The 16644-nt window shown below is 42.8% G+C and overlaps 1 protein-coding gene across 2 annotated transcripts in view; it reads left to right on the top strand.

Moving 5' to 3' along the window:
* ankrd11 (ankyrin repeat domain 11) overlaps positions 1-16644 on the top strand; it is an 87593-nt gene that overhangs the window by 63205 nt on the left and 7744 nt on the right. For both annotated transcript variants that reach the window (XM_079158466.1, XM_079158465.1), the window contains exons 3-9: positions 435-580; positions 2994-3126; positions 9846-10019; positions 11091-11291; positions 11400-11542; positions 11826-11973; positions 12088-16543. In XM_079158466.1, coding sequence (XP_079014592.1) covers positions 494-580; positions 2994-3126; positions 9846-10019; positions 11091-11291; positions 11400-11542; positions 11826-11973; positions 12088-16543 — 5342 coding nt within the window. In that variant the 5' untranslated portion in view covers positions 435-493. The remainder of the gene's footprint in view (positions 1-434; positions 581-2993; positions 3127-9845; positions 10020-11090; positions 11292-11399; positions 11543-11825; positions 11974-12087; positions 16544-16644) is intronic.

Raw genomic sequence — 16644 nt, 5'->3', positions numbered from 1 at the left:
AGTCACGTTCCTGAAGAAATTCCTCAGCTGTTCCTAGCTCTTGTCAGTATCCCACAACATTGGAGTTATGCAATATCTCACATGGTCCATCCTGGTGTATCTAGACTCCAGTATACGACTGAATAGTGTCCCTCTGCTGCTTTTAAAGGGATTGCAGTTTCTCTTGCTTTTTAAAATAATCAGATACTACCAAGCATAGTTTTTAAGGTATTTGGGCAGACCTTGCTCACCAACAGATAAGCTTTTTGCCTCCCACAGCTGCACCTCAGCCTGCTGTCCTCCCTCTCATCATCTCTTTCAGATCCGGGTGTAATGGTTGAAAATCAAGTGCTTGATGTGCCGCTAATGGCTGCATCGTCTGGCACTGTGTAAATGTGTTTTCAAAGAAACGTAGTGGCCAGTTGCTAACCTTTTCTTCTTTCCCTTTGTTCCAGACGGTTGATGACGATGCAATGGCAGCGTGAATGAAGCTTGGCGTGGGGAGAGCTGAACGATGCCCAAAGGTGGGGGATCTAAAACCCCCCAGCTGGACCACTTCCCACTCAACACCGACATGGTGGAAAAGCAGGGTGGGAAGAAGGTAAGACTGAAAAAAAGCCTACAGACAAACACACTATGCACAATAACCAAATGTTTGTGTACACAACATGTAATCCCAACTGCTGTTTGTCCTTGAAACTTGACACTGAACCACTACATCTGATCAACAATGTCAAAACCTTGTAAGGCCTCACAGACGGTGGGAACGTAGGCTAAGATAAATAAGAACATTTGGTGACTGCTGCAAAGAATGCAGTGTTTGTGTCTTTGAGATTCAGGCAACATGAGGCTGAGTTCTGAATTCCTCAGGCAGATTCAGAGGCACCTTTGGGATTCGACAGCCTTGTTGGCCTGTTAAGAAATATTCAGTCTTGAAACGCAGGCTATGAAGGTAGCGTCCCCCGAGTTTGACACAGGTACAGCCATGTTTTTTGCTGTGGATTTAAGTGGCGGACGCAGCTTGATGATGTCATGGGTGTGTGCCAACTGTTCAGCTACACCAGGAGCAGCGACTAGAGGCGAAGAGAAGAGAGGTGCAGCTTATGCTGGCATGGATTTACAACCCGCTGCAAAGGATTGCATCAGACTCTGGCATGGAGGGGGCAGGGGGTGAAGCGCACAGGGGTGGGTGGAAAACGGAGTGAGGCGAAAAGAGCAGGCATTGCTAGGAGAGCATCAAACAGGGTGTCTTGTGAAGGCAGATGTGAGGAAAGTCTCGAGTCAAAGCTTTCTTTGAATTTAACTAAAGAAAAAAAAAATAACCCAGTCCAACTCTGGAGATGGACTTTGTTGATTTATACCATTTTCTACCAATGCAATTTAGCACTACATTTGCTGTTTTCTTTTTTCTTTTTTCTTCTCTTAAAGAAATCACTCAATTGCATCTTGTTTTTCCCCGCTTGTAGCTTCTGCACACGCTCTGATGTGTACATCATGCGTTTGCATGAATTGTGTGTTTCCTGTGTGTCGCTGAGCGGACACACAGACGGAGAGAGGAAGGGAGAGCGATCAGCTAACTGTAGCTGACACTGTTTGTCTCTACTGTACCATGACATCATGGTCTTATGACTGGGGCAGGGCAGGGGGAGGAGTTCAAAGAGTCGGCACATAATGGAAAAGCTGCCCTGAGGACAGAGAGAGACATGCAGGGGACAGATCGATTTAGTGAAATAAATGAGTGCGTGTACTGAACATCACATCTGACCTGCTCCTGCATCTTCGCTATGAGACCTTAAACCCTCCGTACAGGAAGCATACTAGACAGCTTGACCTTTTTTATATCAAAATACATTTTGGACTGAGCAATTTGACAAATGTAGCAGGAATTCCCAACAGAGGGAATCCATGGCTGGTGTACATTCACTTCTCACTGAGGGCTTGATCCTGTAATTTATTCTTATTTATTTCCAAAGATGGTGTCAACTGTAGCACAGTCTTTACCTTAAAACACTCCAGGATGGACTAGTGTTTATAAGGGGGATGCATTTACTTTGCATGACAAATAGATGAATACAAAATGGTTGGTAATTGATTTGGATAAAGATTTACATTAAATTAGTGACTCATTTTAAATGAGTTGTATGGCCTGTATTCCAGCTTTGCTTTGGCCGTGCTGTGTGTTGTCAGACTGCTTTATATGCATTTGTTCTCTGCTGCTGTGATACTCCGTTCTGTCATTCACTGAAACTGCTGACTCTCACTCACTTCTCCCTCCTCAACCACACAATTATTGAGTTAAAAATAATGAACAATTGCTGCTGAAACCTACTTAATGAGTATTTGTTGTTTTTTTCTTTTCAATGCAATCGTAAAGTGAATCCTCTGGATTTTTGGATTGCTGACGAGACAAAATAAGCAATTTGAAGAAATCTCTTTGAGCTCCAGTTACTTATGGTCAATCTATTGATTAGTTGATTAAAAACGTGGATTGATATATTGATATATGTAATTGTAACCCAACAAGAATTCATGATAAACAACTCCAGACTTTTGCTGCGTCTTCTCAGCTATTAACTGCTGTAAAGCCTCTGGTCAAGTTAAGCAAGTCACTATCGGATCTCAAACACACAAGTATTCACATGTGTTGGTAGCAGATACTCTTGGGTTTGTGATTGTTTCCAGCAGCTGTAGACCACAGAGCCGAGTCGGCGTCAGCTCAGCCTCCTCTCCCTGGGCCCGGCTCTTTGCTCTGGAATCTAGGAAGAATCTAAATGGAAAAGTTTTGCTCCGCGAAGCCCATAATAGCTAAAAGAGTCGGGGCAGAGAACGGCACCGACTACAGCCGCAGCTAGCTCATATAATATGACTGAGTGCATTAGCCTACGTCTCTTTTTTTAAGTCCTCTAGATGTTTAAATTACAGTCCTTTTTTTCTTCATTCTGATTTAAAGCTGTGTCAAATCTGACCCATGTCACTTAAAGTGACCTTTGTGTTCTGGTTTGCCTCTTTCACAGGATAAAGTGTTGTCAAATAAGACTCCCAAATTGGATCGCAGTGATGGGGTCAAAGAGATGAAAGAAAAGGCCCCTAAAAGGAAGCTGCCATTCACTGCTGGAGCTAATGGAGACCATAAAGATTCTGACTCAGGTAAGAGCACATTGGGATGCGTTTACTTTGCTTCTACTGCATGTGACTTTGAAGTGGCAATCAAATGGGAGGAGTTACATCACATCCACTCTAGCTTGCAGGAAGTAGTTAGGCGTGCTCTGTGAAAAGAGGTGAATGGGCTCCTAGCTCGGGCTTCAAGTCAGCTTGTGAGTCCGTGGAAGAACCGAGGAACTTGTTCCTACAGTTGCATTCTGAAAGGAGAGGAGGACCACACAAAATTATGATCCAATTAAGTGGGAGTTTGTTTAACGCACTGGACTGACCAGGTCCGGCTTTTGGTAAGGCTCCGGCTTTGTGTTTTCTTTAATTAGGGAGAGAAGGACTACTGCTCATGCTTCTTTGGCTTTGGGCTTTCAGGGTTCAGGATTTAGTTTGTTGATAACGGTCCATCAACGGATGCTTTGGAGATGGCCTTCATCATCCACGCTGGCTGCGTCGCTATATAGGTTTATGTTCTTTGATTACACTTGAAAAAAGGAGTGGAGCGCTAAAAGCATGCCTGCTGCAACGGATGACTCCCATGGTTTGGGTTCCAGTAAGATTGGACATGTATTATGTAGACACATGGGGTTGTGTATCATTGCTGTGTGGCTCAGTTTGATTGAGAAGCTGTAACTTGTTTTCTCTTGAATCGCTGTAGTTTGTGTACCCGTCTTCTGCAAGATTACTTTAATGTTGCAAGATTATTTTGTGTACCGTTTGTTGGGGAATTATATACACTGATACAATTATTCTTACTAGCTGGTTTTATATTATTCACATTTTTGCTGTTTTCGGCTTTTTTTTGTAGCTTCCTGAAGAAAGCCGCACCCCCGTCAGTAAGGGGGTATGTGAACTCTCCCCCGAGGAACCACAGCTGGATGGTCTATTCATATGCTGATAGCTTGAGCTCTCATTGGGTTGGCCTGTATGGTCTTTCAGACCTTGACTCTCAACTTTACCTCCATGTGTGCAACATATTACAAATAGAACCGTCTCTTAAGAGTTTTTCATGTTTACAAACTGTAGAAGCCAGGAAGCTCAAGCCACAGCACAATTCTCACAGTTTACACAATCAAGTTGCTTCATCTTAGTGCTTCAGGGATGTATTTCATCACAAGATTTGTTTTGTCTGATCAGTGGCTAGCCTAATAATTCAAGTGTATTTTGCTTCTATTTCTGCTTGGGGTAGTGTGTCTGCATCCTTTTCTCCTGCATGTCTGTGTTTTACAGTCTGACTTTGTTGGATGCCCATTCACGCTCTGACCCTGCTGGGTCAGTGTCTAGCCCCTTTGCAAAATGTAACACCTCTAATGTCCACACTACTATGTTTCCATTTGAAAACGCATATGTTTTGCTATGTTTACACTGAGCGTCCACACTACGCCGGCGTTTTTGAGCACCGAAAACGGAGGAGTTTGAAAACGCTTCCGAGGACGGATAGGTTTTAAAACTCCAGATTGCGTTTTCGTGTGGACGGCCAAAAACGGATACGTTTAGAAATGATGACGCCCACACCCGCATTCGCTACCTGATTGGTTCTGAGCAGTCATGACGTGTCCTTCCCTGATTCGTCACACTCCTATCACCTGACCCTTAACCGGAAGCTCACAAACAACAACATTGATTACCGTTCTACTGCCAGGTTAATTCAACATGGACAACTGACTACAGGCGTTGCTGACCTTGTTGTCTTTACTAGCAGCTGTTCAGTTAAAGTTTCCATTATTACGGAGGAAGCAGATGTTATTGGAGCGATTAGCGAGCGGCGTGTCCAGCGGCGTTATCAGACCTACGGAGCGGACGTCTGAAGTCACGGTTAGCGGCTTTAGGGAGGGTGATGGACACAAAACGGAGGACTTTCCTGTCCTTATTAATGCTTATTTTGTTCTCCACATCTATTGTGAAGTCCGCAGATAAAATGTAAAGGAACAAAGCAGTAAATGCCATTCAGTATGACAGATAGATAAGCCACCAGCAGAGCTACGAGTGAGAACAGCCTTCGTAAAATGCTTAAGTCTGCCAAAATATTGCAAGTCAATTTAGAACAGAGTATTTGATGACATTTGCTGGTATTGTGTTTTAAATGGTAATATGTTACACTGAAGATGCTTCACAACCAAAAAAACTAAATATGAACTCAAGTGATTGTCCCAGTTTAGAAGTTGACATTATTTTAAGACACCACAGGCAGATTCTCTACAGTGTAGCTCTTAAATACTATCAAGTCAATTTCCTACATATTTGAAATGGGTCATTGCTTTGCTATTTGGAGGTGTGTTAAAATCTAGTGTTGGACATTGTCTTCAGAGGGAATACCAAATATATCTGAAAGATCAGCTTTAGCCTGAGCTTGGGCTATAATGGCAGTAATACATTGCTATTAACTAAGCCTCCAATTGACCCCCCCCCCCCCGGCTGTTACTCTGTTAAGCTGTTCGAGCTACCACGGAGTCATCAACTCTGCTTTCAGTACTTTCAGAGAAGCAGACAGAAGGGTCTTCGATATACATTTGAAGGATATATCCAGGTAGTCAAACTGATTGAGCAGCAAAAACGGGTTTAGAAGATAAATGGAGACGCTAAAGGATAAAATTACAGATCACAGTGTAAAAGTGAACCACTACATCACCCGGCGACCGAGATAGAACACAATGAAAGTAATTAAACACTGTTGCTGTAAAGCCAGGTATCTTTATTCACTGTTACAATCATTAAAAATCAAAAGCAGTATGTGTAGATATTCAGTACACCTTCACTAGCTAGCACAGCATAGAAGTGCTAATGCTAGTTAATGATGTGCTAATGTTGGCTCCACTGGATTTCACATAGAAATATAACGTTTTAGAAAAAATTGTTCTCCGTCCAACCTCTCAGGCTAACAAATATCACTATTGCACAACATTGAGCCATGGCTAGTGTGAAATCTGAAACGATTGCGCGAGAGTCTATGAAGCGCTATGATTGGCCAGTCTGCGGTCAAGTGATCGGACCAAGCAACTGGTTAATCATGCAAGTAGCCTGCTTAGTGTTTACAAACATTACAAGAGGCTATGAGTGAGTTAGAGTAGGAACAGGAATATGTACTCGTCGTACGTCTGTCCACAGCACACTGCAGATCAGTCAAGTTGGAGTTAATCAAAGCTCTGCAAACTTCAATGCTCCTTCACAGAATTGCCAAGCCTCCCATGACCTCCTCATGAAGAGGCTAGACATTAGCATTCCTCCTTGAGGTCAGCCTCCTTCTGCTCTTCCTCCTTTCCACAGCGGTCAGCGATAAATGGTACAGGCGGTGCTGAGAAGGATAAGTCTCAAGAGGCTGTTTACTAGTGAAAACAACTAGAGCGCTAGCCTCACTGAAGTACCAAAACAGGAACACAACAGAATCTGTTCTTCCTGTTCTTTATGTCCTTTTATTTGGAAAACAATTAAATAATGGACAGCTATCATCAAGGAGTGAGACAAACACAGCCACTTCATTCTGTTGCTTCATGCTGTCAGCGTTCACTTTAACAACAAATGTTACACTGCTAATATGAGTGGATGAATCTATTGGCCAATTGACATAACATTCATTGGACTGGCCAAGCCGTTTGATGAGCTTATTTTGGACTCTTTCTAACGACTAATCCATTAATCAATAATAAAAAGAATTGATGCAGCGCTAATATTTTTAGCGCTGCATTGTGTCATTGTGGCTAATGACTTTAATTGGTTATTTTGGTGGCATTAAAAATCACTGTACCCTGTCTGAGCAGGCCGACGTCGTACATTCCACTCTCTTTTGTAAAGAATTGTTTTTCGGTGTGAAAATGCCCTTCTAGAATGTACAAAAGACCAAAATGTATTATCCAAACAACTGTGGCCAGCTTACTAATGTTGCTGTCTCAGTCAGTTGCTCTTATGTTACGTCTTTGGATTTGTAGCTTGTGCTCACACGGAATAACTTTGTCATTTCTTTGCAGCCCTCTAGAATATTAATTATAATTGCAGCATAGCCTTTGCCACTGGGTTAGTTGTGCGGCACAGTAATGATGGTCGGGTCTGTGAAGGTTGAAAGAAGGTGCGAGCTGAGCCATGTAGAGTGGGTTGCAAAAATCAAAACAGTGGTTTGCACAGATCTTCAGCCCACACATGTTTTCCCTCTGGCAGGTTATATTTGTCTTTCTGTGTCCCAGACTCACACGGGCTCTGAATGACACTGATAGACTGAAGCAGTACAGTCACTGCATAACTGATTAAAGTAGTATGTAACAATCATGGATAGAGAGGTCAGGCAGAGCATCATTCACCCCCTATGTTCATACTGTATTTCTATCAGTCTCTCTTGCTCAATACAAAAGCATTGACAAACATCTTGTTGGCCACTTCCTGCCTCGTCTCCCTCAACTTCCTGTTTATGCATTTTTCATTAGTCCCTAAACAGAGCATTGTTTCACTCTTTCGTGCTACAGCCAAACATACCTGGTCTGGCTGGTTGGAGTGGTTCTTCTGGTCGTGGAGGTGCATTCGTTATCCGAGCCAGACAGTCTGTTTTGTTTTGGCTTTAGCTAACGGTGGTATTGTCTGCCTGCCATATCAAAATCTACCTCTATTATTTCCAGGCATTTATGTTTCATGTGGTCTCCTCCCCTGGCTCAGGTAGGCACTCTATTCATGGGGTGACAAGGCCTACCACATTAGGCTTGCTTTTCCTTTTTTCTTATCTTATTAGTCGAGTTTCAAGCCGTAAGGAGAGTAAAGTTTCACCGATGTCTGTAAGCTGAGTAATATCAATTTATTGAGACACATAAGAGCTCCAGCAGTGTTCCCTAAATAGACATCCAACAGAAATACACACTATGGGAACACAGTATGCTGTGTCATTGTTTGTTCCTTTTGTGTAATACAGTCATCCACATGTGACATGTATTTTTGAATCACTTGATGATAAACTATAGTGGGCATACGTTGGACACATGTCTTTGCCATTTTTATCTGCATCTTTCCTTAAACTCTCAGGGTGATAAACCATATGAAAGCAAAACAATATCCCTTCCTTTTTAAACGTGTGAAACCAATCTCGTTTGTAGCTGTGTCCTATTTTCCACAGCAGTTAAAAGCACAACACATTTGTACAGGCATTTCTCAGCTGCTAGTTTGACAATTAGTCATTTTTTACCTCGCTGGTAAAGCTTCCCTGCTCAGAGATGAGCAGGCCAGTGATGGTGAATCTTGTATTCCAGTCCTTGGTCTTGCGTGTCGTTAAGTAGCAGTCCTCCACATGGGTAATAACTGCCTTCCTGGTTCCCAATCTTATAAAAAATACCCTGGAAAAGCTAGCCTAGCACTTTCTCTGTTCTGTTGCTCAAAAAAAAACATGTTTGGACTGCTTCTGTGGTTCCAGCTGTTAAAGGTCTAGTTGAAGGAATGTGTCTTAATGGCAAACGTGAGAGTGTATCAAAGAGGGGTGGGGGCACATTAGCTGTAAGTATTCACAGATGTTAGCGAAAGTTCATCTGCTCCGTACTTGTGACTGGAAAAATCTTTTCCTGGAAAGCCTTTTAGCCATCGGAAGCGTCAGCCGCCATGCTTCCTTCTTGCCTTGTTTACTTGTGTGTTTGTGGCCTTGAGCAATGCAGCCAGTCTTGGAACTAGAGAGGTCTCGAAGGAGTTGGACTTGGACACAGTCACAAATCTACGGGTGTCTCTGTACATACACAGTTGACATTTGCTGTTCCTGTTTTTCTTTTTTGGGTAGGAATCTTTTTTGTCACCAGCATTTTCTTGCTCTGGGAGTTGTTCCCCCTCGGTGATTGAAGTGTTACAGTCATGTGTAGCTCTACCCTCCGTAAGGGTCATCAGATGGTATGTTACCACTGAAAATAATTGCTGGGTGTGTCTTTGTGGAGCAGCTGCTTTTGTCCAGTAGCACGGTGTCTCCAGTAAGCCGAGCAGGCACGTAGGCAGGCATGTGGCGACCTTGGCAAGGCCACATTGAATTGAAATGTAAACCAACTATTTCGTAATAACCCTGGGTCTGCCAAGTCACACCCTCTTTCTGGATGCGGACTGATTGGCTATGAGACAGACAGACATAAACACACTTCTGGTTGGCCCCTCCCTCCCTCAGGAGCAGCTGGGTAATAACACAAAAGTCAGCCCCTGCTACCGCCAAACCTCTCACATACTAGGCTACATATACGTGGTTATGCAAGTATTTGACGAGGTTTATTTTGACGTTAGGCATGGAAACTAGCTGACTTTTTGCAGGGTGTCTTATATCTTTTACTGGTACAACAAAAATAACACTCACCCTTCACAAGTTTCAGTCAATTCTGTTTGTTCGTGTGCGTGAATGATAATGAAATTCTTTAATCCTTAGACCACTTTTCAAAATACAAGCCGTAAAAGCATCAGGTTTAATAGACATTTTTAAAGGAATTACAAATGAAATTAAAACTCAAGAAAAATAAGGAAAAGCACTGCAATAAGTGTGTTTTAAGAAGGGATTAAAAGAGATCACTGACTCAGCCGACCCGATTTCCTCGGGCAGATCGTTCCAGACCCTCAGGGCCCTAATGCTCTGTCCCCTTTAGTTTTCAGATGGGTCTCTGGAACAGACACTAGACCTCTGCTGCAGGATATGTGAATGTGACGCTAAGTGCATGAATACATGTGTGTCTACGCAGCCCAATAATAATATTAACGTTGCTTCTCTCCTCTCACTGTCGTTGCAGAGAAACCAGGTCCAGAGCGGAAGCGCATTAAAAAGGAGCCAACGAACACCCGGAAGGCGGGTTTGCCGTTTGGAATGGGGATGCCAGGGATCCGGGCCGGGTACCCCCTCTCTGAGCGGCAGCAGGTGGCCTTGCTCATGCAAATGACAGCTGAGGAGTCCGTCAACAGTCCAGGTGCGTGCTTATCATGGAGGCCACGTCTTCTGTGGACGGCTGGCAGACAAGGAAAGAGGGGTGTGTGTGTGCGTGTGTGCGTGTGTGCGTGTGCGTGCAATGATGGTGGTCTTAAAGAGGCTGAGAGGGGGAGATGGGGCATGAGAATGTTTGTTTTTTGGGACGTTGAGCACATTTTGTTGCCACATCTCGGCCGTACTCTGCCTCTGGAAAGGACCGGGTGCTTAATTTGAATCTAGACTTACAAGCTAATCCACGTGAATTCTTATTACAGCCATGCTGTTAGTCAGAAAAGTGGTTGTTCTGTTTTTGTAGTCTTAACAGTCACATATTTGTTAATTTACAGTAGTGGAATTATTGTTATGAAATACAGCATGGGGCTGTCCAGGAAATGAAACCAAGTCTTTTGTTGGTATTGCGTTAATCTGTGACTAATTGTGCGATCTCAGCATTTGAGCCAAATCATAACAGACTTCCAAATGTAAAAGGCCTGCAAGCATTCTGGTTTAGTTGATTTGTTATCTGTTATCCTATCTGCTGTTAGATGATTATTCATAACATTTACTTCCTTCTAATGTCCTGTCAAGTGGTATATGTATTAGTGGTAGACAGTCATTTGGCCCTCAATGTATTAAATACCTTAAAATAGTGTTATTTCTGCAACATTGTGCCTATTTTTTCATTTAGAAAAGACAGTTTAGATTGGTGAGCACCAATGCTAAGCCACCTTTATTTGTGTATTCCTTTGTTGCATGCCTGAAGGCATGGGCATAGATTAAGTAAGTGTGTTTTAAATATAATTTGGGACAAAAGCTGTGCAAACTCAATAATGCAAATGTGATTACGGCTTGGATTTAATCTTGTAAATGGGATGAAATGAGCTCAAGTGAAGTAGGTCCAAGTGCTCTGCTGTTGATTGCTAGAGTAAGATTGCCCCCTTCTGGCTGTAAGCACTCCAAACAAACCAGTATTCATAGTAATAGGGGAAATAAGGGTCGACAAAATAGAAACAACGATAAAGAAAATTCACTGTTTGAGTGTTTGAAATGTGTGTCCATCTCCTACTTACAGACACAACACCAAAGCATCAGTCACAGTCCAGTATGGGTCAGAAGGGAACGCCAAACTCTGCATCTAAAACCAAAGACAAAGTGAATAAACGGAATGAAAGAGGAGAGACTCGGCTGCACAGATCAGCAATCCGTGGAGAGATACGCCGCATCAAGGAGCTCATCAGCGAGGGAGCTGATGTGAATGTAAAAGACTTTGCAGGTGAGAAGCTTTTTGTATAGACTGCCCTTGTACTTTGTGCGTGTACCAATGTATATCCATTCGTATGTTCAATACACTTCTCACGCAGTAATTTCCTCTCCGGTTTAGGCTGGACTGCATTGCATGAGGCGTGCAACAGAGGGTATTATGATGTGGCCAAGCAGCTGCTGGCAGCCGGAGCAGAGGTCAACACCAAGGGTCTGGATGATGACACCCCTCTACACGATGCATCCAACAATGGACATTTCAAGGTAAGAACAAATAAAAAGCCCAGAAAATGTATGCAGTTCATATCTGAATATGCACATTTTAGGTAAAGAACAAAATAACATTTCTAAATTCATAATGCAAAACGATAGATCCAGTAATTATGAGACTGCATAAGAGATTATTACCCTGACTGTGTGTCGAGCTTATCCATGAAGCTAGTGGTACATTAACTTTGTAAACTCTGACCTCTTTAAAGTCTGAACCACTTATCACCTCTTAAATTGCGATTTATATTAATGAAATATTTCATTGTATTCATTTCAGGTGGTTAAACTACTTTTACGGTATGGAGGGGACCCACGTCAAAGCAACAGGAGAGGTGAAACAGCACTGAAGGTTGCCAACTCTCCAACTATGCTGAATCTATTGCTGGGGAAAGGCACTTACACCTCAAGTGAAGAAAGTTCATCAGGTATTTATGATGAAATCTTACAGACACCTAATATGACTTTTATAAGTTATGTAAATTCTTAGTATAGATTATGGGGCTGTTGTGTTTGATCCTGCCTCTTTTTTTTCTCCACAGAATCTTCAGAGGAGGAAGATGCACCCTCATTTGCCCCGTCCAGCTCTGTCGATGGCAATAACACGGACTCAGAGTTTGAGAAGTTGAAGTTGAAAGGGAAAACCATAGACCCTCCTAAATCTGCTGTCACACCCGTAAAAGACGAGTATGAATTTGATGAGGATGATGAGGAGGAACGTGTTCCTCCTGTGGACGATAAACACCTTTTGAAAAAAGACTTCCGTAAGGAAATGGTCATCAAGGCAAACAGCTTGATCGCCACACCCAAGATGGAGGTCAAAACCTATTCCAAAAGCAACTCGCTCACACCAAAGAAAACTGTCAGGCGGATCATCTCTGACAGTAACAGTTCAGACGAGGATGATAGGACGTGTTTCACGCCAGCGCCTACGCCGCGGCAACAAGCCCAGCAAACAAATACTAAGACTAGAGACTCTGGCAGCGTGAGCTCTAAACAACAAAAAGACAAGAATAAAGTCAAAAAGAAACGGAAGAAAGAGAGTAAAAACAATGTCAGTAAAGAAGTGCGGTTTGGTAAAGTCAATGACAAGTTCTGTACATCTGACTCTGATTGTGGAGATATGGAGAGTGAGGATGATAAGGGCTCAAACAGTATAAAGGACTCTTCTGCAACAAGTCTGAAAGACTCCCCTGGCTTTAACGCATCCTCCTCATCTTCCCATGGAAACTCGAACTCTCAGAAACAAGTACCATCATTAGCAGAACAGCATCCAAAGCAGTGGAGGACAGATGGCTGGAAGACTGTGTCATCTCCGACGTGGTCCGACGTCAGTTCTCTCTCAGATTCAGTCAGAACAAGACTGTCCAGTGAGTCTGACTACTCCTCCGCTGATTCCAGTGTTGAGTCAATAAAACAAGTGAAGAGGAAAGCGCAGGAGAGCAAAAAGAAGAATAACAATGTGCACAGTAGCACAGTAGACAAGAAGAATTCTGAGGTCTACAAAAACTCCAATGCAGACAGTGCGATCTCCAAAACCGATGTAGATGGCAAAGTGCTGAAAAAGCATAAGGTGAAGCACAAGCACAAAAATAAGGAAAAGGACAAAGCTCCTAGTCTAGTTCTCAATCAAGACATGAATGAGAAATTTGTCAAGAGCTATTCTTTTGATTTTGATGATTCAAGGCAGAAGTCCCTAATTGTTGAGGCAGAATCACCAGCTGAGAGCAAGGTCAAGTTATCCAAACACGAAAAAGACCATTCAAAAAAAGAGGATAGGCTTTCGAAAAGCAAGTCTGAGGATAAAGATTGGTCATCTGGAAAAGACGTGCACAGAACAGCAAAAGAGGAGAAAAATAAGAAAGCAAAGGACTCCACCAAGGATAAGACAATTAAGGAGGAGAGGGAGAAGCCTTTAAAATCTGACAAGGAAAGAAATGTCAAGGAGAAGGAGAAGCCCAAGGAGGATAAACAAAAGGCTCACAAAGAGGAGAAAAAGAAAAAGTCCAAGGACAAGTCCTCCTCAAAGGCAGACAGGAAAAGTGAGCAGAAAGAGGAAAAACATCTAAAGGTGGACAAGGAGAAAAACCCCAAGGAGGAGAAGGACAAATGTAAAAAAGACAAAGCACAGAAGGAAGAGTCTGAGTACGAAGGCTATGACGTTAACAACCACTTCCTCAACTTGGAGGACACAAAGCTCAGTGCCTCAGATGACCATCATGACAGATGGGGCTCAGAGATGTCCTCTGACTCCTCCCTTTATGGAGATGACAGTTGGGACGCTCCTGTCAAGGAGTACAAGGAATATAAAGCCAACAACGCTGTTAAACTAATTGTTGAGACCGTTAAGGAAGAGACAAGGAGGAAAGAAAACAAAGTCAAGGACAAGAAATCAGATCACAATGAGAAAAGATCAGAGAAAGAAGCCCCTTCTAAGAAGAAAGACAAAGATTCCTCAGAAAAGACAAATGAAAAGAAAAAGGACTGGTCAGAAAAACAGAAATTAAACTCCAGTCACTCAGTTGAAAAAGAAAAGAAGCGGAAGGAGTCCACAGACACAGTCAAAGACAAAAAAGACAAGGACTCTTTAGACAACAGTCGAGACCGTAAAGACTCGAATGACTTTACGAAGGAAAGAAAAGAGGTAAAAATCAAACAGGAAACTTTAAGAGATGAATATGTCAATGATACTTTCTTCAAAGACACTGATGCTGTCGGTAAATCGTGTGATATCAGAGAAAGAAACCATTCTGGAAAGGAGAAAGAAAAGAAGGCAGAGGGAATGGAAAAGCGAGAAAAGACGAAAGCTGACAAGCACAAAGAGAAAACAAAAGACAGAGGAGCTGATCAGGAGAAAGATAAGAGCGAGAAAAGCTCTGCAGAAAAAATTGTCAAGGAAAAGGATGCAGACAGGGGCACCAAAGACAAGAAGGAGGGAGTCAAAGACAAACACAAAGAGTGTCATGGCAAAGACAAAGATCGAAAGATGTCCTCAGAACAGACCAAGGACAAGAAAGAAAAGGCCTCTCAAGACAAACATGCTGATAGGGAGAAGGACTTTTTGGAGGTAAAGAAAGAGGAAAGAAAACCTGAGAAAATCCGTGAGAAAGCGTGGTACAAGATAGCTGACATCTTCACTGATGAAAGTGATGATGACGAGGAAAGCTACAATGGGGGTGTTGCACTTGTGTCTGACTCCATTAGAAAAGACTTGACACCTGATCAGGATGAGCTGGATCATTTCCCATCAGAAAAAATAAGAAAATCTTCTGCAGAGGCTAAACACAACACAGAAAAGGCAAAGGACAAAGACCACAAAGAAAAGAAGAAAGAAAAGACCACATTTGACACCGGTAAAGAAAGAAAAGGCTCTCTAGAGAAACACAACAAAGACAAGAAAGATTCTGTAGATGCAAAACACAAGGAAAGAAAAGACAGAATTTCACTGGACTCAAATCAGGAGAAGAAAAATAAGCAGAAGCTGTTGGACAAAAGGGACACCAGTGAGGAAAAGACAAAGAGCAAATATAAAGACAAGCTCGACCATTCTAAGGAAAGGAAACTCTCAAAAGGCAGTGGTGAGAATGAAAAGTCCCTCTTAGAAAAATTGGAGGAAGAAGCCATGAATGACTACAAGGATGACTCCAATGACAAGAACAGTGAAATCTCTTCAGATAGTTTCACTGATCGAGGTCATGAGCCAATCCTCAGTACTTACTATGACTCCATCAGCCTGACTGATGTAACTGAGGACAGGAGAGACTCCCTGTCCATATCTACACCCCAAGACAAGTTCAGAGAGAAAGAGAGGCACCGGCATTCCTCTTCATCCTCGTCCAAGAAAAGCCACGACAAGGAGAAAGAAAAGGTCAAGAAGGACAAAGGAGACAAACGTGACAAGACAGAGGAGATCAGAGAGTCCTACAGCCGCAGAGAGAGTCTACCTTTTGAGAAAGAGCCCATGCCTCTAGAGGCAGACCCTTACACATTCCCATATGGAAGTAAGGGAGACGGCGAAGACGACTTTGATAAAACCTTGGAATTTGAAAAAGAGATGTCCAAAAAGGACAAGGACAAAGCAGCTGGTGTCATCAGTGACAGGACGAAGGACAAAAAGAAAAAGGAGAAACATAAGGAAAAAATAAAGGAGGAGAAGAATAAGTACATTGATGGCTCTGGGTCACTTAAACACTCCAAAGAGGATGTGAAGTCGGGGCTGAAAGATAGTCCACAGGTCACTGTTCTGAAAGACAGGTCAAAAGAAGAAAGTCCTAAATTTGATATGAAAAAAGACAGAAGTCGGGATACATTGGACAAAGACAGCAGAATGGACCACAGTAAATCTAAGGCTAAGGATGAAAATGAAAAGCTCACTCAGTCCAAGGACACAGTAAGGAAAGATAATCGTCCACGTGAAAAACTGTTGGTGGATGGTGATTATCAAATGACAAGTTTTGGTCAGATGTTGAGTCTAAAAGACCAGGAGATTGAAGAGCGCCACAAAAAACATAAAGAAAGGATGAAGCAAATGGAGAAGCTGAGACCCAAGTCAGGGGACCCTAAACTCAAGGACAAGACCAAGTCCACAGAGGAAGTACGGAAAAACCGCAGTGAGCTATCATCCAAGAAGTCCAACAGTCTGGAGTCTGGTCTTAAAGAGAAGAAGCTGAAGGATGTGGGTCTCCCAGCCCAAATGATGTCCCCAAGCAGGAAGTTCCAGTCTGCAGACAGTCAAAACTCAAAGGACTGGCTGGCTGGCCATCAAATGAAGGAGAACCTTCCTGCTTCTCCCAGGCCAGATCAAAACAGGCCAACTGGTGTTCCCACACCAACATCTGTCATCTCCTGCCCCAGCTTTGAGGAAGTAATGCAGACTCCACGTACCCCGTCCTGTAGTGCGGAGGATTACCCTGACATTATGTTGGATGGGCTGGACTGCCAGAACTCATCGGCTATGACGATGTCAATGAACGCCTGCTCGCCATCCATCTTTGAAAGGTATTTATACGTGCAAACATACTGCAGGGTTAATGTTTTAAACATTTTAACTTTTGCCCTCTGTTGAATGTGACATATTGTCTCATGTTTTGTCTTTCTGT

The sequence above is a fragment of the Pholis gunnellus genome (genome assembly GCF_910591455.1).
Source record: "Pholis gunnellus genome assembly, chromosome: 1".
Taxonomy (NCBI): Eukaryota; Metazoa; Chordata; class Actinopteri; order Perciformes; family Pholidae; genus Pholis; species Pholis gunnellus.
This window is presented reverse-complemented; position numbering and strand designations above follow the sequence as displayed.